The sequence below is a fragment of the Excalfactoria chinensis genome, chromosome 4, assembly GCF_039878825.1.
Source record: "Excalfactoria chinensis isolate bCotChi1 chromosome 4, bCotChi1.hap2, whole genome shotgun sequence".
Classification (NCBI taxonomy): domain Eukaryota; kingdom Metazoa; phylum Chordata; class Aves; order Galliformes; family Phasianidae; genus Excalfactoria; species Excalfactoria chinensis.
In genome coordinates this window covers 84,719,875-84,742,058 of record NC_092828.1, presented here as the reverse complement: position 1 = coordinate 84,742,058, position 22,184 = coordinate 84,719,875, and the positions used below count along the sequence as shown (strand labels likewise).

Here is a 22,184-nt window from a genome sequence, read left to right as displayed (position 1 = left end):
ATATGGACTATAGGATTGCTGATCTAAAGAGTCAGAGCCATGGTCAGGCTGAGGAAACATACATCTTTATTTTGATGTTGACCTCAAAGGGAAGAGGTCTGAGTCAACAGAAAGGGGAAAGGGCAGAAAATATCACAAGTCTGGGGCCAGGATTGCTTTGAACTTGAGGACAAATATACTAAACGGTACGAAGTTGACAAAAAGGCTTCCTGACACTCCGTGTCTACAAATTTAGCAGTCTGACCCACATAGCTGCTGGATGCATTTTCAGTAACGAGCAGAGTGAGGATCAGTAACGCTGAAGCAATCTCTTATGGCACCCAAGAAGTTTGTCGTCTCTTCCAGCCCCAGCTATTCACCCAGCCCGTGGGGGCACAGGGGGGCTCTTGGGATTGAAGTCATTTGTCCATCATCATTTAGGGGTGACACAAGCCCAGGATCACCCACTGATACACATCGATGGGTCCCCGCAGATTGTTTCTCCTTAGGTTCCGTATTTGTTTCTGCATAGGCTCTATATGGAAAAACATACGACCCCTTCCCAACTCATTAACATTGCACATAACGGTTTTTATCAAACTCCCTTTTGGACACTTAACTCCTTTCCAGCATTGAAACAAAAAAAAGAAAAAAATAAATGCCCAGGATAAAGTTTTAGACATTTTGAGCCTTCTGCTGAATTTAAAATCTGCTGCACAAGGAATCCATGAAACAAATGAAGAGACAGATATTCCTATTGTCTTCCCAGAAAAACGCAGGGCCTTTTAGTTTGCTGGCTTTCTTCGTGTCTCCTTTTTATCGCAAGCGTGTGCTGATGAAATCACTTTATCGCAGCCTGTTCTGAGACATCAAACTGAATGTTGGTGCGGAGTTTCAGTGCTCAGCAGCAAAGCATGGCAGCTTCGTTCCACGTCCCTGGGACACCGGGGCAGGCAGAAAAATAATTGCAGACTCAGAAGCGATCAAGGAATGCATCCCGGCTGCAACAGATGCTGTATTAAAAGGAAAGACAAAAGCCAAAGTGCATAATGAATTTAAAAAGATTTCTTTATCAAACATGTCATTTGTTTGAAGGACTGAATTGCTGGCATCAGATGTGGCAGATCAGCTTGTTACCAAAGTGAAACATGAAGACTGCTATGCAATGGCAATTGATGAGTCAATTGAAATCACTGATGTTGCTCAAACACGCATCTTCATTTAATATGTCAATGGTCAAAAGTTAACCAGAGACCTTCTGTTTTTGTCACCGCAGAAACAAACCGAAGGCTACAAAATGCAGCGTGCTAGCCCAGAATCTCAGAGGTCATATATACTTAATATATACCAATACACTTAATATACTTAATGGGACCTGACGCTCCAGCTACAGGCGTCTGTGAAAAATAATTTCTGACATAGCACTAACAACTGAACTCAGGCTCACGAGCATCAGTGCCTTGTCCATCAAAGCATTCGCTGAGCTGAATTAAAAGCAAGATATTAAAATGGCATTAGATTACCCAGAAGCACAGTTCTCAGTCTGAGGCTGACATCTATTCCTTGTGCTGTTTCAGCTTGCTCCTTATGGGGATATTGTTGAAGGCAGCAGCTTTCTAAGAGCTTGGCTGCTGCGTCGATTGAGAAAAAGGAAAATAACAGAGAATGTAAAAATAGAGAAAGCTGTTTTCCAAACTCCTCCCTACTCCAAAACCAAAACAAAATACAACAGAATGAATTCCTTCTTCCTTCTTAACCACGTTAGGGGAGAAACGGTTACCTGGACTGAATTTCTTGCGCTTGATACAACTAACCCAAATAAAGTTGCTGAAAAGTCTTTACTAGGTTGAATTTTTCATACGTTAGAAATCCAGAGAGGAAAAGCAGAAAGGATGAATTTATACATGACGATTTTCAACAGAAGCATCCATCCTTATTTTCACTGGAGGAAATATTACACTGACAGAGAGAGCGTAACGTCTATCTCAAGGTCTTTGGGAAGTTTTTTGAAGATTTTACCATAGAGAAGAAAGTCTCCTGTGAGCTCAATACATAACTCCCTGGCCAAATTCACTGGGGATGTATTGAACCAGAAAGGAAAATCCTTTAGCGCATGGAGCTTTACGGGCTGCACTTGACGCTGTCTCATTTGCCAGCTTTTCTCTGCCCCGGGACTTTGTTTCCCCTTCCATCCCCCAGCCAAGGAATGGGCAGCCCAGGGTCCACCTCCCAGCAGCCTCAGGGCTCACCCAACCATGCATTGAGACAGCAAGCAGCTCCGTGCCTCCATCGGCAGCCATAGCCCGGTCCCAGCACAGCTGCAGCACGATGCCTGCTGAACGCTCTGGGATTTGTTAAAAACGAGGCTTTTCTAATATGCTTAAGATGACAGACCTCAAGTTGTCATATATTAAACTGATGCGCACATTCCTTCCTCCGAGTAACCAATAACGGGACAAAAATCCTTGCCAACTCCACTCTGTCCCTCCTGCCAAGGATTGTTTGAGCTCAGCTCATCCCGAGTGCCCCATTGGGATCCAGATATAGATTAATACAGTTTTGAAAAGCATAAGGGCCACAACCATGCAAGGCTTGATCCAACCCAGACTTGAGTCCGTGGAAAGGTCTGCATTGACGTAAGCACACAGGGAGCAGCCCCACCGCGCCTGCCCCCAGAAACCAGCCCTGGATTGGGGTTGCCAATAGGCTCCATCCCACAGCCCCGGCATGGGAACGGGACTGGCTGTGCCTACACACTGCAGCTGGCCATGGCCCTGCAGGCTGTGCCAGCTTTGCACAGGGCAGGGTCCCCGTGCTCCTCCAATTCATTTCTCATCCACAATTTCTTTGGGATTTGCTGCAGCACAATAGTAACAACCAAAGTGGGGAGATACGAAACCCACTTTACAGCCCTTAGTACCGGCGCAGTGCTGGCAGGAGACAACATCCGCATGGGCACTATCCCTTAATTTGAGGCCTTCTGCTCTATCACGGCAATAAAAACTGCCCAGTCGAATCCTTTGTCTTTAAGATTTCCATTCTGAATGAGGCAAGTGCGGATTTATTGGTGGGAGCAACTGCAGGAGGAACATGCAGCGAGCAGCAGGCGCGTGCGTGCATGCCAGCGTGGCATGCCATACTCTGCCCAGCACAGCAGAAACTCACGGCACTCAGGATTAAATATGGAACTAATAGAAAATGGGTTTCCCCAGTGCATCCAGAAAATAAGTAAGTAAATAAATTGGCACCTTCTCCCGTGACATATACAGCACAGCCAGAGCATTGTGGGAATACAACGACTGGGCAGGACTGAAGCCAAGAGAGCAGGATCCCAGGAGCCAGACACCTGCCTTATTACGAACAGTGATGCACAGCGTGGCCCCAGCTCTTTCACAGGCCTCCACTCACGCAAGCAAAATTGCACAACCCGTACTGCTGCAGCTCACCATGCTCCTATTTAAAGGCGCAGACTCACACCCCTGCAACAGCCCATCCAGGGGCAGAACCACGGCTCCCCCAGCCTGAAATTCCCCCTACAGCCTCCAAACCCTTCCATGGAGGCACAGAGAATGCTTAAACACTTGTTGACACTTCAAAGCAATACATTCATGAATGGTACAATCAGCTGTGGCATCTTTCCTTGACTTCTGTAGGAAAGAGAAAGGATCACAGGACACGTCTCCAAGCACACTAAGCGACATCTATTTCCAAAACTGCCCTCAGATTTTGCCTAACATCCAGCAAGAAAGTTGCTGACAGAAGCAGGCTGGTTCCTGTTTGTGGGGCAAGGATACTTTGGGATTCAACAGAATACCAAATTTGGTAGAATGTCTTCCACTTTGGTAGAAGATATTACAAACAACTGTGCATTTTAACACGTTTTCGCATTACGCATCATTCATTTTGGGGAGGGGGTGGTGATCGCTTTCTGCAGACAGCCAGCAACGCTTCCAAGAACGAAAACGCTCATTGAAAGATAATGAAAACCAGACATTTAGCAACATTTTCATTTTGCATGTTTAAATATTTATAACTATGTTCATAAAACCACATGTTTGCTCTCCTAATGCTCTGGTGATTGTGTTTATGAAATGCAGTATTTCTCCTATGCCCCTTCCTTGTGCCCTCCCTTCTGCTGGGCACGATTTAGTCGCACTGAGGACGAGCTTTTATGCACGAGGCTGCCCAAGATTAACAAGAGAATATTACTGAAAAGAAGAAAGCGTTTTCAGAACATTCACATTTTGCTGACGCCTCTGTGACTGCGAGCTTTGTTGGGGGGCACTGATGCTGGCTTCTTTCTTTACACAGTAATTTATTTCAGCCTGGAAAGAAACTATTTCTTAAGCTATGGTAAAACGATGAAATGTAAGCGTGACGCAGCCACAACACCAATACAAACTTATTCTATCAAGAGTATTTTTTCACCTAGCTGGGCTGAAAGATAAACGACAAGAACAAACCTTCCTTTCACGCTGCCCGTGCTCAAGTTTGTGTTACAAATGTCTATAAAGCTCTTTGAGTGCCACAGACATGGGGAGTGCGGCACTTAACAGACCCAGATGTGAGCACGCTCTTGTTTGTCCTCTGATTACAGACATCACCATACAGCTGACACAGCTGATGCTGGTATAGTAAACATGCAAAGAGCGGGCGAATGCAAAGCAAAGCTGACAGAAATCACAGCCAGAGAACACAGGTGGGGTCTTGCTGAAATCACTCACACGTGGGTTTCCACACAGCCCCACCGAGTCTTTTTTTTTAATCAAGATCACAGTTCTCATAGTGCCCCCATCTGCTTGTACTTCTATAAAGGAACTGAGCATTATTCAGGTCTTTTAATTATTGTTGTTCCCCCCCCCCCCCCCCCCTCCTTTAGAAAGAAAATAAATTGCCAACCTGAGATTTCTGACCGGCTGAGGGGACTCCTCTGAAACCAGCTCCCTCAGCAGCACAACGTGAGCTCAGCAGAGCACTTTGATTTTGGCTCAGCCCAGCATCCACCTGAAGGCGCAGGGAGAATCTTCAAGGCACGATTCCTGCTCCTTTGGTCCTTTTTGCCCGCCCGCTCCTCCCGCATCAGCACAGAGCGAAAAGGAGACAGAAAAAAAAAAGGGGCAGATTGCAACGTCACACTGGAATCTCATTTTAAATACAAATCGAGCGCTTGCAAAGACATTAAAGTAAATCATTCCACTTAATGCCTTATTTTAAAACATTTCTGCAGGCCCAAGATTAAAAATTAAATCTATATTTTACCGTCAGAGTGTTGCCAGTTCTCAGATTATTATTAATGGCCTCATATTTTTTTTAAATACAATTCAACTTTCAGATTCGGGCCATTATAAGAAAGCTCAGACTGCACTCCAAAGCACAGGTATGTTCTTTGGTCTAAAGGGCTTCACCAGAAGGGAAAGGCAAAATGAAATCTGGCAAGCGAGGCTCACAGTGCTGATGGAAAAGAAAAAGACAGGGGAAAAAGGCGGGGGGGGGGGGAGGGGGGAAACCCTTTTCTTTTCTCTTTCTGCACTTTGCTAAGCAAAGCAATGCTGTTTCAGAGCAGTCCTTAAAGGTGGGTGGCTGACAGCTGCAGCATCTTCTTATTTAGTAAGGAGGAATATTGTGGGAATTGCACGGTCTGGGGACCATCTGCACCAGTGAGCAGCAGAGCTCTGCCCGCGTGGCTCAGCGTGGGGCTGAGAACTCAGCGCACACCATCAGAGATTTATCCCTGAATTCGAGCCCGTCCCTCAGCTCCACATCAGACTTTTCCTCAAGTTCTGGCCAAATTTCTCTCTGCAGCCCCAGAGAACCTTCAATTCAACTGCGTCCTACTAACACGGGCAAAAACAAGCACTCGAGAAATGAAAATAAGGAGAAAAACGGGGGGAAATGGAACAAAAACACCTTACTGATCAAAACAGTGTGAGAACTGCACCGTGCAAAGCACAGAAAGCAGCAAAAACGGCCATTAAAAAAATAATAATTAAAAGAAAAAGGAAGAGTGTTTTTGCAATATATTATTGTCTCAGTGAAACTGGGGATGGGATTCAGAAAGGAGCTGGTGGGCAGCGTATTTCTTTCAGGGCAGTGTATTTCAGGGCAGCGCTCACTGCCTGTTGGGACACTCTGCCTGCCGCCAGCCTTCCCCACGTCAGTGCTCTCTGTGCACCAAGCAGAAACCCAAAGCTGACGTCTCCCACCCCGCTGTGACCTCTCAGCGCAAGGCCACAGCCCACGGATAAGGCCCAGCACTCATTTCTACCCCCAAAGCCACCAAAAGCCGGGATGGTGTGGGGAAGCAGGCCTGGCTCCATGCTGCACCCCACCCTTCGAGCCTGGTTAACCAAGAGTGAAAACTCACATCGTAACACAAAGCTATGCTGCTGCCCTCCAGCCCTGCAAGGCTCCGATTCAGCATTCAGCAGGACAGCCTTCACTCCCTCTACGCACTGTTACAGCCCTCTGAGCACTGTGCTGAGCAGCACTCATGGGGCACGCAGCATGTTTTAAAGCACGCAAACGGCACGGCGAGGTGAACCAAATGGCTCAGCTCCAGGAATGAAGGCGTAGATAAGTCAACACGACACAAATTCCTTCCTTCTGCCTGATAGATTTCTGCAAAGGATTTAAAGCTTCCTCTAGAGTTTTGCTGCTCCAAAACAAGCACGCATCTCTGCAGAGGTGTTTTCCATATAGTCTGGTCATGCAGAAAGCACCAATAGAGGGGATGGCTTATCCAAAAGTTAGGCTCAGCTGAAAAAGCTGCTATTAGTTAGTGTGTAATATGTTTAATCTGGGAACACTATATGGAAACAAAACAAAACAAAACGAGAGATGCAAACACAATACTGCAGCCCACCACTGCTTTGGGAATGAGGGCTTTGCAGCCAGCAGAGTTACTAAAGGAACTTGATTCCTGGTGCTGTAGCTCTGAGACACTTGTGCACAACCTGATCAAACGCCTCCGGGGCCGCCTTCCCACTGTGTGCAGCCAACAGCACGCACAGAGCTTGAAAAAATATATATGATTTTCATTGGGTTACAGCAGACACGGAGACAGATAGGCACAAACAATGACACCAAAGGAATCAAAATATTCATGGCTCATAAAGCGTGGTAGAAAAGGAATGGCTCCAGCTCATCACCTGCCTCTGCTCGGGTTCTTTATAGCACAATGAATCACCATTCTAGCCCTTTTAGAAAACCATCCTGAGTTCTGTTTATTTGGGTTGGGACAAATCCACCTAATCCTGCTCATACAGCAACTACAAGAGGGCTGCCAGCCTGAGAGGGGATGGCAGAACACGGCCCCTATTTTGTACTCAGTCCTGGGACCCTTCAGGGTACAACCCCAGGTCTGTTTTTAATGACACACCAAGAGCTGTGCTAACGGGGCACCTGCTTCACCAGCACCACCCTGCCCTGTTTGCAGGGAGAAACCCCAAACTGTGAGCACAGAGGATGCCCCACTGCCGGGCCCTTGCACTGCATTCAGGAGCTCACCCCACAACCAGCCTAAGGAATGCAGGAATAAAGCAAGAGTGTCCTATGCTCTAGGACTATCTGAGTCTCTCTAATATGGGCAAGAGTGAGGAACGGAGCCTTTTGGTTTCTTTTACAGAATAAATAAATAAAATACATATAATAATAATAATACATATATCCTTATTTATCCACAAACACTCAGCAGCAGCAGCACAGCATGATGTACATGGGGACACGGCCCTGCTGCCCCTTCCCCTCACTGCTAGCCCCAAGCATCTCATTCTGTAAGCATCTCATAGCCCCAGAACAGGCTGCCAGTCCTGTGTACACCCACCCCAAGCATCACCTCCATTCCAAACTACACACACACAACCCATCTGCCCCTGCCCCTTTTTTGGGGGTGCTGCAGAGCAGCTGCCTCAGCAGGGAGGCCCTGACCTCAGCAGGGCGCAGACAACATTCTGCTCCCCCTTCCCCATCCAAAAGCCGGATAGAGAGACTCCAAGGCTGCCGAGTCACCCAGAGGAGGCAAATGACACAGGACATTGAATTGAAACCCTTGCTGCAAACCCACAGACACAACTTGTCAGGGCAGGAACCAGCACGACCATGAAGGGTCGTGGCCGCATGGCATCTCGCATCCCAAACCTCTGCCCAGGGCAGAGCCCTCAGCCCGGTGGACCCCCACAGAGCCCTGCACACCCCACGCCTCCCCAGTTCCAAGCAAACCAGTAACAAATCCGAGCCTACCGGCACCTTTCTGAGGCTGGCACGGTTCTGAGGCTGGCGCAGGCACGACACAGGTGGGCAGCCGAGGAAAACCCGACGGCCCCAGGCGGCTCCGCTCCTCCTGGCCCGGCACGGCTCCGTGTCTCGGCACACAGCGAGAGCGCTCACGGCGTCGAGCAGCGGGAGCACGGCTGGCCGAACACCTCGGGGGGAACTTCGCAACTGTTTTAAGGGGAGAAATTCAGCAATGAGAGTAGGTGGGAAAGCTGCCTTTACCTGGCTTGAGATTTCTGTTTGATTGTTTGTTTTGTTTTTCAGACATGCAGCACAGGACGCTTCTATCTACCTTTCTCCTTTCTTTTCCTGCGAGATAGAAGACTTCTTTTAATTATTTTTTTTCGGGAGGGGGAGAGGTGGGGGTGAGGGGTTGGGATGGGGAGAGGAGGTGGAGAGAACAGAAATTCGCTTAAGGTTAATATTTAAAGCACGCAGTGTCCCGTGGGCCGCTCTCCCGAGCATCACAAAGAGGAGACGGCTGCTCGCTGTATCCCCGAGTCAAGTTCAAGACGGGCCCGCCGGGGGAGGCCGCTCCCGGTGCGCGGCCCGGGGGGTCCCCACCCGCAGAGAGATCCGAGGACGATGCGACTCCGGTACCGGGGGGAACAGCGGCCGCGCACCGCCGGGACGCGGAGTCGCCTCGTCCCGCCGCAGCCCGTGCGGTGCCGGGTGTTTCCCGGAGCGGTGCACGGAACTTTGAGAGGAGCGGTTTTCCACCGTCGCTCCGGTTGTTTGAGGCTCTTCGGCGGCGCTGGGAGTTTCTCGGCTCAGCTCTCCTGGGGATGGGGACGCTTTGTCGAATCCTGATCGGAAAGAAAGAAAGAAAAAACAAAACGAAAACAAAGCAATAAAAGCAGACGATAACGGACTAAAGTCCGGCGCGCCTCGAAGTCGCCCGTGTCCCCTTCGGGAAGCAGCCCGCTGCCGGCTCCCGGCCCCCGTACTCACCGTCGGGCTGCCCCGCTGCCCGCGGGGATCCTCTCCGTCGGCGCCGCCGCTCCCCGGGCTCCGTCGGCTCGGAAAGAGATGCGAAGCGGAGGGCGGGGACAAAAAGGCAGGAGAAAAAGCAGCAGCAAAGAACCGGACGCTTCTCCCGCATCGCCGGCCCCAAAACAACGGCGTGGACCCGAACCGACCCAATACGGCCCCCGAAAAGGGAGAGGGAGGGATACGAAGGAGGTCAAAAACGGCTCGCGGGGGCTCTTTCCAAAACAATAAACTTTTAATGCTAAAGCAGTTATAGCCAAAAGCTGTACAGAGTTGATTTTTTTTTGTCGTTGTTGTCGTTGCTGTTTGTATTTTTTTTTTCCTTTTTTTTTTCTTTTTTTTGTTAGAAAACAATTTTTTTTTCCTCCCCCATAAATATTGTTCAGTTCCCGGCACTTTTGTCTCAATAATTAAATTACGAACGATAAATATGGCATCATGGATATGTATTTACAAAAAAAGTTCTTACAAAAAGGCAACTGTTATACTAAACGTCACAATCTGGGTAGAATAAACACCACATCCTCATCCTGAAAAATACTGACCGACCCCATCAGATGAGAATACATTCACAAGTGTAATGCTTGGAGAGAGAGAGAGAGAAAGAGAAGAAAGAGGAGGAGAGCAGAGAGAGAAGCAGCAGGAGAGCTAGAGAGGAAAGTTCAAGACATAACAGGACTTTGGCACGGTTTAAGACTGTAAGTTTAAACAATCACCACTAAGGCGAAGGAGAATTTTCATCCTCATGTCAACATCCCACCGAAAGAAGAAGGAGAAGAAAACCAAAAGGAACCAAAATGAAAAGTAACAAGTGGGGAATCGGAGGAAGAGGTACTGGGGCAAAGAGGGGGAAAATAATAAATCAAAGGAACAACTGCACAAATAAAAAGGAAAGGAAAAAAAAGAAACCCAATCCTGAGAAAAGGACATGGCTAGTCCAGCGTCTCGGCTTGCAAAAAATAGTAATAATTATAATATAATAATAAAAGATGCCCCCCCGCCCTCCCTCCCCCCTCGGGTTCCTGGCAGTTAACTAGCCCTATGTGGTCGTCGGTGTGGAAACTCCATTTCCGTGGGAGCGAGCTGCAGTGGGCTTGGCTTGTCCTTTCCGCCTCGTTCCCAAGGCTTTTGGTCCAGTCTCTGGCCGGGCAGCCGCAGCCTTCACACGTACCACTCGTTAAAATTGGGGGGCAGGCCGGGGTTGTGGCCGGGGTTCCCTTGCAGGGCTGCCGGCGGCGTTTTCGTGGAGTCCTTGCTGCCGGCCGAGCCCACCGCCGGGGGGGTGGAGGACTCGTAGCCTGAACTGGCTGCAGGGGAAGAGTCCGAGCCCTGGGATTCGTGAACCTAAAATCAAGAAGTAAAGATGGGAGCGAGCCCGGGGCAGCGCTGAGGCAGGTCGAGATGCTCCATGCACTCAGGGGGATATTGGGGTTCCCTGCTCGGCAGCGTGCCGGTCACTCTGAGCACCGTGCTGTGCCGCTGCAGCTCCCAGCAACCTCCCAGCATGGGGGGCTGCAGCATCCCAGTGTGGGGGTCTGCAGCCACAACCCAGGCTGCATTTGCACAGCACTCCAGAGCGCAGAGCCCTACAAACCGGGCAGCGCTTGTGCACCAACAGAAGCACAAAAAGAAACTACGCCATTTCCCCGGGCTGTGCTCCAGCCGTGGCTCAGGCACTAAGGACAGCAGGGCCAGGAGCCGGGAGTGCTGTGCAGGCAATGCACAGCTCTGCCCCATCCGGCCCCAAGCACGCCGGCAGCTGAACATCTCTGCATGGGGAAGGAAGGGCTGAGGAGCAGGGGGTGATTACCTTCATGTGTTTCCTAAGCGAGCTGGGGTGAGTGTAGGATTTGTCGCACACCTTGCAGATGTAGGGCTTGTCCGAGGTGTGGACGTGCATGTGTTTCTTCCTGTCGCTGCTGTTGGCGAAGCGCCGGTCGCAGCCCTCAAACTCGCACTTGAAGGGCTTCTCACCTGTGAAATTCAGAGAGTGAAGGAAGGCAACTCCCCGCTCCGTCCCGCCGCTCCCTCCCTCCCCCCCACCGCGAGGACACGCCGGGACCCCCCCCCAAAAAAAAAGCCACAACACAAAGAAGGGGACGGGGACAGCGCCGTTTGTGACACGGCGGATACATTCGGGTCAGTCTTTGTTACTTTTAATTCGCCCGAGCAAGGAGAAGCCCCGAGATCGGCGGCTCGGGCAGCTCTACGCGGTGCCCACAACGCGTTCGCTCCCTGCCTTCTTCCCCCCTTTCCCGCGGCCGAAAGGAAGACGGAGCTGTAAATAAACAGACTTTGAGCAAAGTCTCGCTGATTTAATTAGGAGAGACGCCAAGCGGGCCTGAAAATCAAATAAAGATGAGGGGGAAGAAGCGGAATCCCCACAAACGGAGGCTCAGTGCTATTTCCACGGCTCCCCCCGCCCGGCTCGGCACCGCCGCTCGGCACGGCGCAGCCCCGGCTCTTACCTGTGTGCGTCCGCTTGTGGATCTTGAGGTTCTCGGAGCGGGCAAAGATCTTCCCGCAGCCGGGGAAGGGGCAGGGGAAGGGTTTCTCCCCCGTGTGCACTCGAATGTGGTTGACCAGTTTGTATTTCGCCTTGAAGGATTTGCCTTCCCGCGGACACTCGTCCCAGTAGCAGATGTGGTTGTTCTGCTCCGGACCCCCGACGTGCTCCATGGTGACGTGAGTGACCAACTCGTGCATGGTGCTGAAAGTCCTGTCGCAGCTCTTCTTGGGCCGGCTGAGCTGGCTCTCGTCGAGCCACTTGCAGGACAGCTCTTGCTTGATGGGCTGCCGCATGTACCGAAAGAAAGCCCCGGGCCCGTGGTGGTGATGGTGGTGGTGGTGATGAGCGGCCACGTTCACGCCCATATTCACGTTCATGTGGTTGTAGTTGTGGAACTGGGCTCCGCCGTAAGGGTCCGTGCGGGGGCTGGAGACGGCGCGGTACGGGTCCGGCCGCCCGAAGAGGTCCCCGCGTAGCCCCAGGTGCATCTGCCCGTTGTCCACGTGCCCTCCGGGGGACGTGTGGCTCGGGCTCTGCTCGTGGAGCCCGGGGAAGAGCAGGTAGCCGGGGCTGTCCGGGATGCCTCCGGGGCCGTGCAAACCTCCGGGAGAGCCGCCGAAAAGGCCGTGCTGAGCCGAGCCGGAGCCCGCGTCCGCGATCCCGGAGCCGCGGTTGCGGAACAGAAAGTCGCGGGTGGAGTTGAAGGCGGCGGCCCCGCCGTACGAGGGCACCTGGCCGGCGTGGTGGTGGTGGTGATGGTGGTGATGGCCGAGCGCGCTGGCGTAGCCCGGAGCCTGGGGGGTGAACGCGGAGCTCTGCCCGGCGCCGAGGTCGTGCGGGGCCGCGTTCAGCTTGAAGGCGGCGGCGGCGGCGGCGTGCGAGGAGTCCCCGAAGGGTCCCAGTCCCATCCCGGCGGCGGCGGCGGGGTCGCGGCCCGGCATCTCGTGGTGGCGGGGCGCCGCGAAGCCGCCCACCCCCAGCGCCGGGAACTGCGGCCCTCCGTCCAGCAGCATCGTCATGGGCGCGGGGCCGGCGGCGCGGCAGCAGCAGCAGCAGCAGCAGCCTGCCCCCCCCCCCCCCCCGTCCCCTCCGACCCTCCTCCCTCCCGCCCCCAAAAAAGTACAAAACCACCCCAAAACGCGTCCCCGCCCCCCTTCCCCCCCCCCCTTTTTCCCCCCCTCCCCCCCCCGGTCAACCAACCAACCAAACAAATAAATAAAAGCAAAGCCCCGAGCCCACCCGCCGCCCCTGGAGGCGACGCCCCCGCGCCGGGGCCGGGCCGGGCAGGGCGGCGGCGACGCGCAGCAGGGCGAGGCGCAGCGCGGCCCCGCTCCCGCTCGGCGCCGTCGGGCACTGACGGGGCGCCCGCCCGCGCCTCGCACATAAACCAACTCCGGGGCCAGGCCGAGCCGAGCCAATGGGGAGCCGCGGGCCGCCGAGTCACGTGACCCACCTCCCCGAGTCCCATTGGTCGCTCCGAGCTTGATTGGCACGCGCCCCGCGCCGAGGGGGACTCTGATTGGGCGGGAGAGGCCCGCAGGTAGAACGGGGGAGGGGGCGGGCGCGACGGGGGGGACCCGACGGGGTGGGAGGAGGTTGGTGGTGGTGGGGGGGGGGGTTGGAAACGCGGGCGGCAGCGGGACCCCGAACCACCGAGAACCGCGGGGCCGGCGGGTACCGCCGTGCAGGAACACGGACTGAGGGCAGAGGAGGAGAAAAGCCGGCGATGTTTTACAACAGCACCCAAAAACCGGCCGTGTCCGGAGCGACGCGATGCCGCCTTTTGGGGGGGTGATGATGATGATGATGATGATGATGAATTAGCTTGAATAAATCCGAGGGGTGCACAAAGCGCTCCGGCCCGCGGCCAACTTTGCGGGCAGCGCTTCACTCCGAGCTCTATTATCTGTACAGCCGTTGATTTCTTTTTCCTCCCGGCCGTTCTCTTTCTTTCCTTTTCCCCCTTTATTTTGCCTTCTTTGCATTTTTTCCTTTTTTTTTTCTCTCGTTTTCTTTCTTTCTTTCTTTTTGTCTCTAGTTTTATTTGCGCCAAGGCAGCGTTCTGCCTCGCCGTCATTACCGATCGCAGACAGCGCTATAAATCCCTTCATTTTCCTGTGCTGGAAAAGCATTTGCAAAGAGCTGTGGGGTGCAGGAGGGGAAATAAAAGACAGAAGGAGGGCGGCGGGGCTGCGGGGTGCTCGGAGCCCGGCGCTGTGCATGGCACAGAGCTCCGCTCGCCGCCGGCTTCTCTGCAGGAAACGTAAAATCTGATCAAGTTCAGAGGCGCATTGAGAGCAGCGCTTCAAGCAGCGCTTTATAACCGCGGCCCTTTCACATCGTTCTCCCCACCCCCCCCCCAATCGGCCCCCGGGAAAAGCCTTCGCCTTCTTTATTTTAAGGGTTTGCGGGGAGAGCAAAAAAAAAAGGGGAAAAAAATAATAAAATAAAAGAAAGAAAAAAAGAAAGCAAGAAAAAGAAAAAGGGGGGGATGGGGGGGAACCCACCGCTATAAAATCTCCCCGAGAGGTCCCACCACTGCTCGGTATCGCTCCCATTGCCCAGGCCGCGGTGAGTCCCTCCGCCGTGATTCCGAGCTCGCAGCACCACGAGAGGAGGGAGAAGGGTGAACCCCCCCGGGGGGCAGCGCTCCGTCCCGCGGGGACCGGGGGGGTCCGGCAGGGGGGAGGGGGGGATGCTTGGGAAGGAGCGGGGCTGCCCGGCCCCAGCCCGCGGCTCCCGGGACGCGACGGCAGCTCAACCTGCGTGTCCGGAGGGTAATTAATGACCTTCCGCACGTGGTGGTTTTTTTTTTCGGTGATAACAACCCCCCAAAAAACCAAAACCAAACCAAAAAACCCAACCCAAAACCAGGTGGGGGGGGGGGAAAGGGGGCATCGTTCAATTAGCCCATCAGCTGAGCGCCGGGGAGGGACGCGCCTCTGAAGTCGCCGACCTGGAGCAACAGAGGGCCGCTGACCCCTCCTTGAGCGGCGGCCTCACGTGTGCCATTGTCGGCCCTTAATGGGGTGCGCCGGGGCCACCCCACACTGAGGCTGCCCCGGGCACGGGGCGGAGGGGAGGGGGGGCACGGGGAACCTTGTGGCGTGGGGGAAAGCAGCGAGGAAAGATCTGCGGAGAGGAGACTTCAAACATAACCCCCCCCCCCCCCCCGCTTTTTAGTTTTATTTCTATTATGATGATTTTGCTTAGGAAAAAAAAAGATCTTGCGTGCTGGCGGCGGGGCTTTGGGGGAAGCATCCCGTCGGCGTGTGTGGGGTGGGGGGAGGACAGAAAGAAGTGCTCGCAGCGCTGGGGGAGAAGCGCCGTTTCGAAGAGCATCGGGCTGCAGTGCAAAGAGCGGCTCCCGCAGCCGCATCGCAGCGGGTCGGGCCTCGGGATGAGCCCAGAAATCTGCTTTATACGTTTCTTATTTCTGCTCCGCCAACTTCGGGGAGGGGTTGGGGGGGTTGTGCCGATCGGGAGCCTAACGGGGGTACGGACCCTCCTCAAATCCCACCGCTTCCGACCTGCCGTTTGGCAGTCGGTGAACACAAATGGCTTAAACTCTGCTCGCTTTATTTAAGCGCATTGTCGCTGTGGCCTCTGATTTATTTTTTTCCCCCTCCGTTCTCTAGTAATACTAATTTATATATATATGTACATGTATATATAGCCCATATTATAACACCTCAGCGAATTCCCTTTTCATTCGCATTTTTATCCAACTGTTTCTAGCCCATCGCACTCCTCGCGGTTATTTCCCCGAGGCGGGGGAACATCGCAGCTCTCTCCCTTTTAAATCTAAATCTCAATTGCAGACGTGCAAACAGCAAAGCCCGGAGAAGCGGGCTGCAGGCTGCCGTTCTTCCATCGTGGGGGGAAGGCGGAGAAAGACACCCTGCTTCGCTTCAAGAGCAGAGAGTCGCGTAATTCTCCTCCACTTTCCTCTTCTTCTTTTTAACTTTGTTTTAATTCCTTTATTTTTCCTTTTCCTAGCCCCCCAACCCTCCTTTCTCCCACATATTTTGCCCGGTTGGGATGATTTGGGAATGGAACAGCCACCAAAACGCAAAGCGCCCCTGAAAGCCGTGCTGCTCCCTCCGTTCCCCTGCGTGTCTGGTCTCGGAGCTCCCCCCCCGAGGCTGCCGGACCCCCGCGCTGCCCCGACCCCGGGCACAGTGCGGGAGATCGGGCAGAAGGAGCCCCGTAACCCCCGGGCCCTGCAGCAGGCGGGGAGAGATTCGGAAACGGCTTTCCCTCCTCCGAGGTGTGTGAGGAAAAGGCGAAACGAACGAGGGGAAACAGCAATAAAAATCCCCCGAGCCGGGCAGAGAGAGGAATATTTCATACGCCCTAAATAGCTTTTAAAACGCAGTTTATCGTGGCCAAATGACCGCCCTTAACAAGCGTAAAGACAAGTAGTTTTTCTTCTGCCATAAACATATTGCATCTCCAGTGTAATTAAATGCAAACCAGGAGCGAACGAGACGTTTCCATTGTAGCTGTCACTCAGCGGAGGGGGAATCACATGTGTACATTTGAACTTCAGAGTCGGGGGCTGCAGTAAACGGGGCTGAACTTCGGCAAAGGGAGGGAGAGAGGATATCAGAGGGCGACCGGGGGCAGGCGGAGAGCCGGGAGCGGTGGGGAAACGGTGGCGGTGGGAGCGGTTCCGTCCCTCATCCCCGGGCACGTTGCTGGCACCGGTGCTGGGAGCGTCCCGACAAAGCGCTTTTGCCCCCTGCCCGGGCATTTTCGCCTCTTTGGTGGCGGTGGGGAAAAGTTCCCCTTGAGAAAATGCGTGAGCTCAGCTGCCTGCTCAGCCGGGAGAGAACCACGCGTCGGGTTCAGAAGCGAGTGGGAAAACCACGAGGATGAGATCAAGCGGCAGAGGGATGAATGGGTTCTGCCTCCCCCCGGGGCGTCCGAGGCAAAGCTCGGGGCAGGGGACGTCGGGGGTCGCGGCTCCGCAGGGTGCCAACAGCCCCCTGTGAGCGATCCCGGGAAGGCCCTCCCCGGAGCCCTCGCCGAGCCGATGGGAGGAGGCGCGGTGCGGCCCCGGGGACGGGAGGAAGAGGGGTCTTCGGTAGCCCGGCCCGGCCGCCCCCTGGAAATCACCCCCTTGAAGCCCTCCGAGGAGCGGAGGGAATGGCGGGGGAAAGAGGGGAATATCTCAATCAGCGAGGAGGTGACCTGTGACCCGGAGGGTGGCTCTATTGTCCCTCTCTTGCGGGGGACACAGACTTTAGGCAGCCTTTCTGCGTGACTGAGCCCTGAGGGGCAACCGCAAGCCTCGGGCTCCGGGGGGGCGTCCCGGGCTCGGAGCTGCCGGCCCGGCATCAGCTGCTGGGACAGAGCCGCGTAGTGCTCCGCATCCCGAGGTCGCAGTCTCCGAGTTCTGTTCGTTTCCGAGTCCGCCGGAGCCGGGCCGAATGGAGCGGCAGTACCTCCGTGTGAGTCGAGGGGGACGGAAAGGCCCCGCCGGTGCCGGTTCCGGTGCCGATGCCACCGAGCCGGGCCGAAGCCGGGCTGCAGCTCCCAGCTGGGCCCGGAGAGGAGCCGGGCACGAGGCGGCGCTGCGGAGCGGACCAGCTCTGCCCCCGACGGCTGACCGGGCCCCGGAGACTCCGGGCTCTCCCGGGGCTGCCCCGTGCCTCTGCACCGGGCAGGGCTGTTCCGCTCCCTGCCCCGCAGCCTCTGATCCGCAGCCCCGGCGGAAGACGGGGCAGCCAAAGGACGTGGGTTCCGAATCCCGGTTGAACCCCTGCCCTCAGGTCTGGCCCCCCGCTGAGTCCTCTTGGGACCTCTCAACAGGTGTAAAACCCGGTAATAAACCGCTGCGTGCGCATCGCCCAGCTGGAACCAGCATCCCTGCGGCTACAGACGGCGGTCACTAGCTTTTTTGGGGGGTGTACGGGAAATTCGCAAGATTTCAGGGGCTCTCCATGCTCTCCCCCTCAGCCCCAAGCCTGCAGCGGCTCTCCCCGGGGCGGGGTCGCTTTCATCCGCGACATTCCCACTTGGGATGCAGCGAGGCTCGGGTGCTCTGGGGAGATCCCAGAACCGAGGAGATGCCCGGGACCCTTGGCTCCAGGAGATCCCAGGGAAGCAGAGATGTCTCAGAATGGCCTGGAGCAGGTGGGCTCCGCCCATGGGGTTCCCATCCCCGCCGATCCTCTAGGGGAGAACAGCCCATTCCCTTTCGCTTTATTTTTCTCCCCAAGAAGAGCGGTGCTGCCGCAGCGCTGCGAGGTACAACGCGCTGCCGCTCCTTCCTCTGCCCGCACCGCTCCATTCGCAGCGCAGAGGAGCGAAACGCCCCAGGGCTGCCTCCGTGCACAGCCCTGACGGCGGGTGAACCCCAACGGGCAGGGGCACGGAGCGGGCAAAGCGGCAGTTCCGTGGGTTATACAGTCCATCTACGGGAGCAGCTTTCACCCCTAAAATCCCCCCTGGAAGCCTTGAGGCCAAAGCTGGGAGAACAGCAGCACTGGGCGGGGGGCAGTGCCCGAATGTCCCCCTTCTCCCATCCCCCCTCGAGATCAGGTTTGCCCCATGCCGTCCTTCCTCTGTCTGCGACCGCCGTGCCCGGGGGTGACAGCGGGCCAGCAGACGGCCCTCCCTTGCCCTGCCCTATTTTTCCTATCGAGTGTCGCCTTTACTCCGCTGACCCGCGCAGGCTTCGCGCTGTGGGACACGGGGGCAGAGATGGGCCCCCCCCGCACCGTGAACTGCCCCCCAGCCCGCACGCTTGTCACGGGTCGAAGGAGTCGATGCTTCCTAAAAAAGGTTTTTATTCCCCTCGCCAGGTCCGCAACGAGAAGCCGGGCTGGCAGCGGGCAGACGGTGGCTCCCCTTTAAGAAGTGCCTCAGCTCCTCAACGCGAGGTGCCAAGCTTGGCCTCAATGGGGGCAGCACCGAGAGGAGGAAAAAAAGAAAAGAAAAAATAAATAAAAAGAAAAGAAAGGAAAAAAAATAAATAAAAAGAAAAGGGGGAAAAGAAAGAGAGAGAGAGAAAAAAACAAAACCAAACCCCTAAAGTAGCCCAGCAACCCGAAAGCCCCACATCCCCCTCCGACCGCGGCTCTCTCAGCTCTTTGCCCCTTGCTGGGGTCAGGTCGGGCTGGGCAATGCTGTCCCCGGGGTCCGCCTCCCCCCGAGTTTTCCGAGCCAGGAAACGGCCATTTCCAGCTGCCTTCGCCCGAACCCCGACAGCATTCGAGGAGACCACGTTTATTTTCAAAACTCTTCTGAGAGCTGTAGTAAATTGCGTTTGCTTGTAGGTACAAAGGAGAAAGTTAAGCATTTGTCTCCGCTGTTGTATAGGCAGCCAGTTGTTTTAATTAAAGGGTGGGGATCCGTGATATATACACCAGATAAAAGCAAACGCACAGAATAAACTAATTAAAACATTGTGTTTGGAACACATTTTATTTCTTTTTTTGATCTTAGTTGTGTTTTAAAGAAATGTCAGCGCACTATAAAGCAACCTTATTTCCCTTATAGTGTGCGGCGCTTTTCAAAGGCTAGTGTGATATATTTTAGAAAAGAAATCCCGCTGTGAAAGCTTGCGTGTCTTCTCTTTACCAAACTAAGCTCTTGTCAATCATGCCAGGGCATATCCAATCACCAAGTCCCTTTTTGGAAAGCAGCTCATCCCGCTGTGCTTTTATACATCACACCGCAGCGTGTTTAGATGCATTTTTACTATCACTTCAGGAGCGGTGACTGATGAGAGCGCAGTTCCAGGACCGGCTTCCCCGAACGCCGGAGTTGCTAACAATTTGCCTGGCTATTGTGTGCGCGCCTTTCTCTCCCTCCTCCCCCTTTCCTGCCTCTATTTGTCACGGACACTCCGATGCAGGGGAATATCGGGGGGGTGTTGTCACATCCCGAGGTGCCCATCACCTGCCTGGGACACGGTGACGGGTGGCTCCACGACCTCCCGTCGCGGAGAGGGGCTGCCCCGACGGCAGCAGAAAGCCGAGGGCGCTCCGCTCCTGTGCCTTCCCGGCTCACGGCCGCGCCCCCGGGGCTGCCGTCGGTGTTCCGTCCGCGGGCGGAGGAGCCCTTCCCGTGCGGGGAAGCGGTGCGAAGCTCCGCGGCGTGTGCCGGGGGGAGGCGGAGAGCAGCCGGGGCGGGAGGAGGCGGCACGAAGGGTGACAACGACGCCTGAATTCGCTCTCTCGTTTCAACTCTGTGCCCCGAAATCGTTGCGTGTGAGCCGCCTTTACCTCTTCAGCCCGACTGCGAGTGAGATTAAAAGGGAAAAAAAAGAAAAAAAAAAAAAAGAAAAAGAAAGAAAAAAAGAAAAAAGAAAGAAAAAAAGAAAGAAAAAAGAAAGAAAAAAAGAAAGAAAAAAGAAGGCTTTTTGCCTTATTGCTGGATGTCTGGACTCTAATTGAAGACAAGTGCCAAATGGTTTTTATTAAAATCCCCCCTCCCTCCCCTCCTCTCAACTCTGGGTGTTTTCAGACAAACCGCTCAAACCTCTGGCAACACACACGTCCACAAACATTCGATCTTTCTCTATTCCGTCGCACGTTCCCCTCGCCTGCCTCTCTCCCTCTTTGCAGGTGCAAATTTCGGGGACACGGCTGTGCCCAGAGCTCCCCGCTGCATCCTTCTCTGTGACAACTGCACTGCACAGGAAGGGCACAAGGAGGGACGGGAAGTCCCGATGTCCCTCCGCCTTCCAAAACGACTCGGGCACAAAGGCTCCCGGTGCTCAACCGACGTACAGATGTTTTCCATCCCCCCCTTTTGCTCCATCACTGTATCCCGTAAGATTTCCCACTCTTCGTTTGCAGACGGTGGATGCAAATTTTCCCCGCACATTGACTTCTACCCACGTTCCTTGGGTGAAAGTAGCCGCTCTGGGAGACAAGAGGCGATTTCAGCATTTACCTTAAAAACGGGACAGATGCGGGCGTTTATTTCCATTTCTGTTTCATTCTCCGTTTAACGCGCAGGCTGTTGTAGCGCAGCTCGCTCTGAAACGTCGAAAACGAAAGGTGCAAACGAAGAGGTGGCTTCCTAGTGCAGGGGAAACGTTATGTTTACAGATATGGTTTATATCTTACAAACTCCAGGCACTGTGAGTGCCGGAACAACCCGTGCCCTCCCCATCTGTCCCGCAAGCAGAGTCCCCCGGGCACCCGCGCCGCGCCCTCGGGGAGCCCTGCGCGCTCCCGAGCTCCCCAGCACAAGGCGCGCCGTCGTGGGGCCGGGGTACAGCCCTCCCCAGCAGCATCCGGAGCAGGAGCTGCTCGGAGGGTGAATTCAAATCTTCCAGCGAGGCGTTTGCTCCATTTACCCTTCCTTCCACGCAAAACGCTTTTGGGGAGAATCCTATTGACCACGCTGTGCCCCTCTGCGTTCTGTTATCCCTGAACAGACTCGGGTTGTTTTCCCCCCCCCAGAGGCACTTTCTGCCCTTTCTTCCAGCCAGGTGACATGGGGCAAACCTGGAGCCCATGCCATATGGGCAATAAATATTAGACTGCATTGTGCAGAGGTGGCTGGAGGGGCAGAGACCCCCCCACCCCCCGGGCTGGAAATCGGTTTTGGAGACAAGAGATACCTGAGTCGGCACGTGGCCCTTTCATCTATTTAGCAGACCGGAGGACCGTAGCAGCCCCCCCCCACCCAGCCTAAGCCCCCTCCTGCCCTCCAGCCCAGCCTGGATCTGTCCATTTGGCAGTCCCTATCACCTTGTCACCAATACTGCCGCTGCTGGGGCACCCCAGGGGAGCAGCCCCGTGACTTTCTGTGCTTAAGGAGAAGGGATGATGCAGCAGAAGCAGCTGCAAGGATGGCACTGAAATAGGTACAACTGCACAGAAAGCCTCGGCATCACCTGCCACAGGTAGAAGTCACTGCCAGGTCTCTGATACTAACAGGATGCACTTAAAACAGTCTTCAAATATATATGTTTCAGCACAGCACTGCTTCTTCATCTTCCCCTGCTCTCTGCCTTTCTTGAACCTTAGAGCAGGTACACATTTATATGGGTTTCCCCTCTAAATAATGAATTTAACAACCATTAAAAAAAGAAAGAGCAAAGGCAGAAATAAGCACACAAACCAAACCCACCATCTGGTAAAGATACAGCACGATCTCTAGCCTTGCACTCAGAACTCAACACTGCCATAAGCCTCCTCAGTTGCAAGGGAAAAAAATACCCATCTCCAAACCAGACAACATGAGATATACCCGACAGCTCTGTGTTTCAAGCCTGCCCCAGAGAACACAGGTTTAACTCCTTGCAACCAATGATGCTCCTCACCTGCTGACAGCCACAACCCTGCTATGGTTCTCCCCAGGTGGGCGCTGGTGTCCTTGAAGATCTTTTGTTGTTGGCATTAATTTTCCACACATGCATAGTGTGACCATAGGAAACGAAGAGCTCCCAAACCTGTCTGCATAAAGG

General features: G+C 54.4%; 1 protein-coding gene and 1 long non-coding RNA gene across 2 annotated transcripts; both read right to left on the bottom strand.

Annotated features, from left to right (window-relative positions):
• Positions 1–9,455: 9,455 nt before the first annotated feature.
• Positions 9,456–12,801, bottom strand: ZIC3 (Zic family member 3). Its single transcript, XM_072335243.1, has 3 exons — positions 11,709–12,801; positions 11,051–11,214; positions 9,456–10,584 (listed from the first exon to the last, which is right to left on the bottom strand). Exons 1-3 carry the CDS (start codon positions 12,766–12,768, stop codon positions 10,402–10,404), a joined length of 1,407 nt encoding a protein of 468 aa, XP_072191344.1. The 5' UTR covers positions 12,769–12,801; the 3' UTR covers positions 9,456–10,401.
• Positions 12,802–19,318: 6,517 nt separating this feature from the next.
• Positions 19,319–21,970, bottom strand: LOC140252096 (uncharacterized). The gene is made up of 3 exons (XR_011903536.1): positions 21,848–21,970; positions 20,660–20,788; positions 19,319–19,999 (listed from the first exon to the last, which is right to left on the bottom strand). It is a non-coding gene; the product is annotated as an uncharacterized lncRNA (long non-coding RNA).
• Between the last annotated feature and the right edge of the window lie 214 nt (positions 21,971–22,184).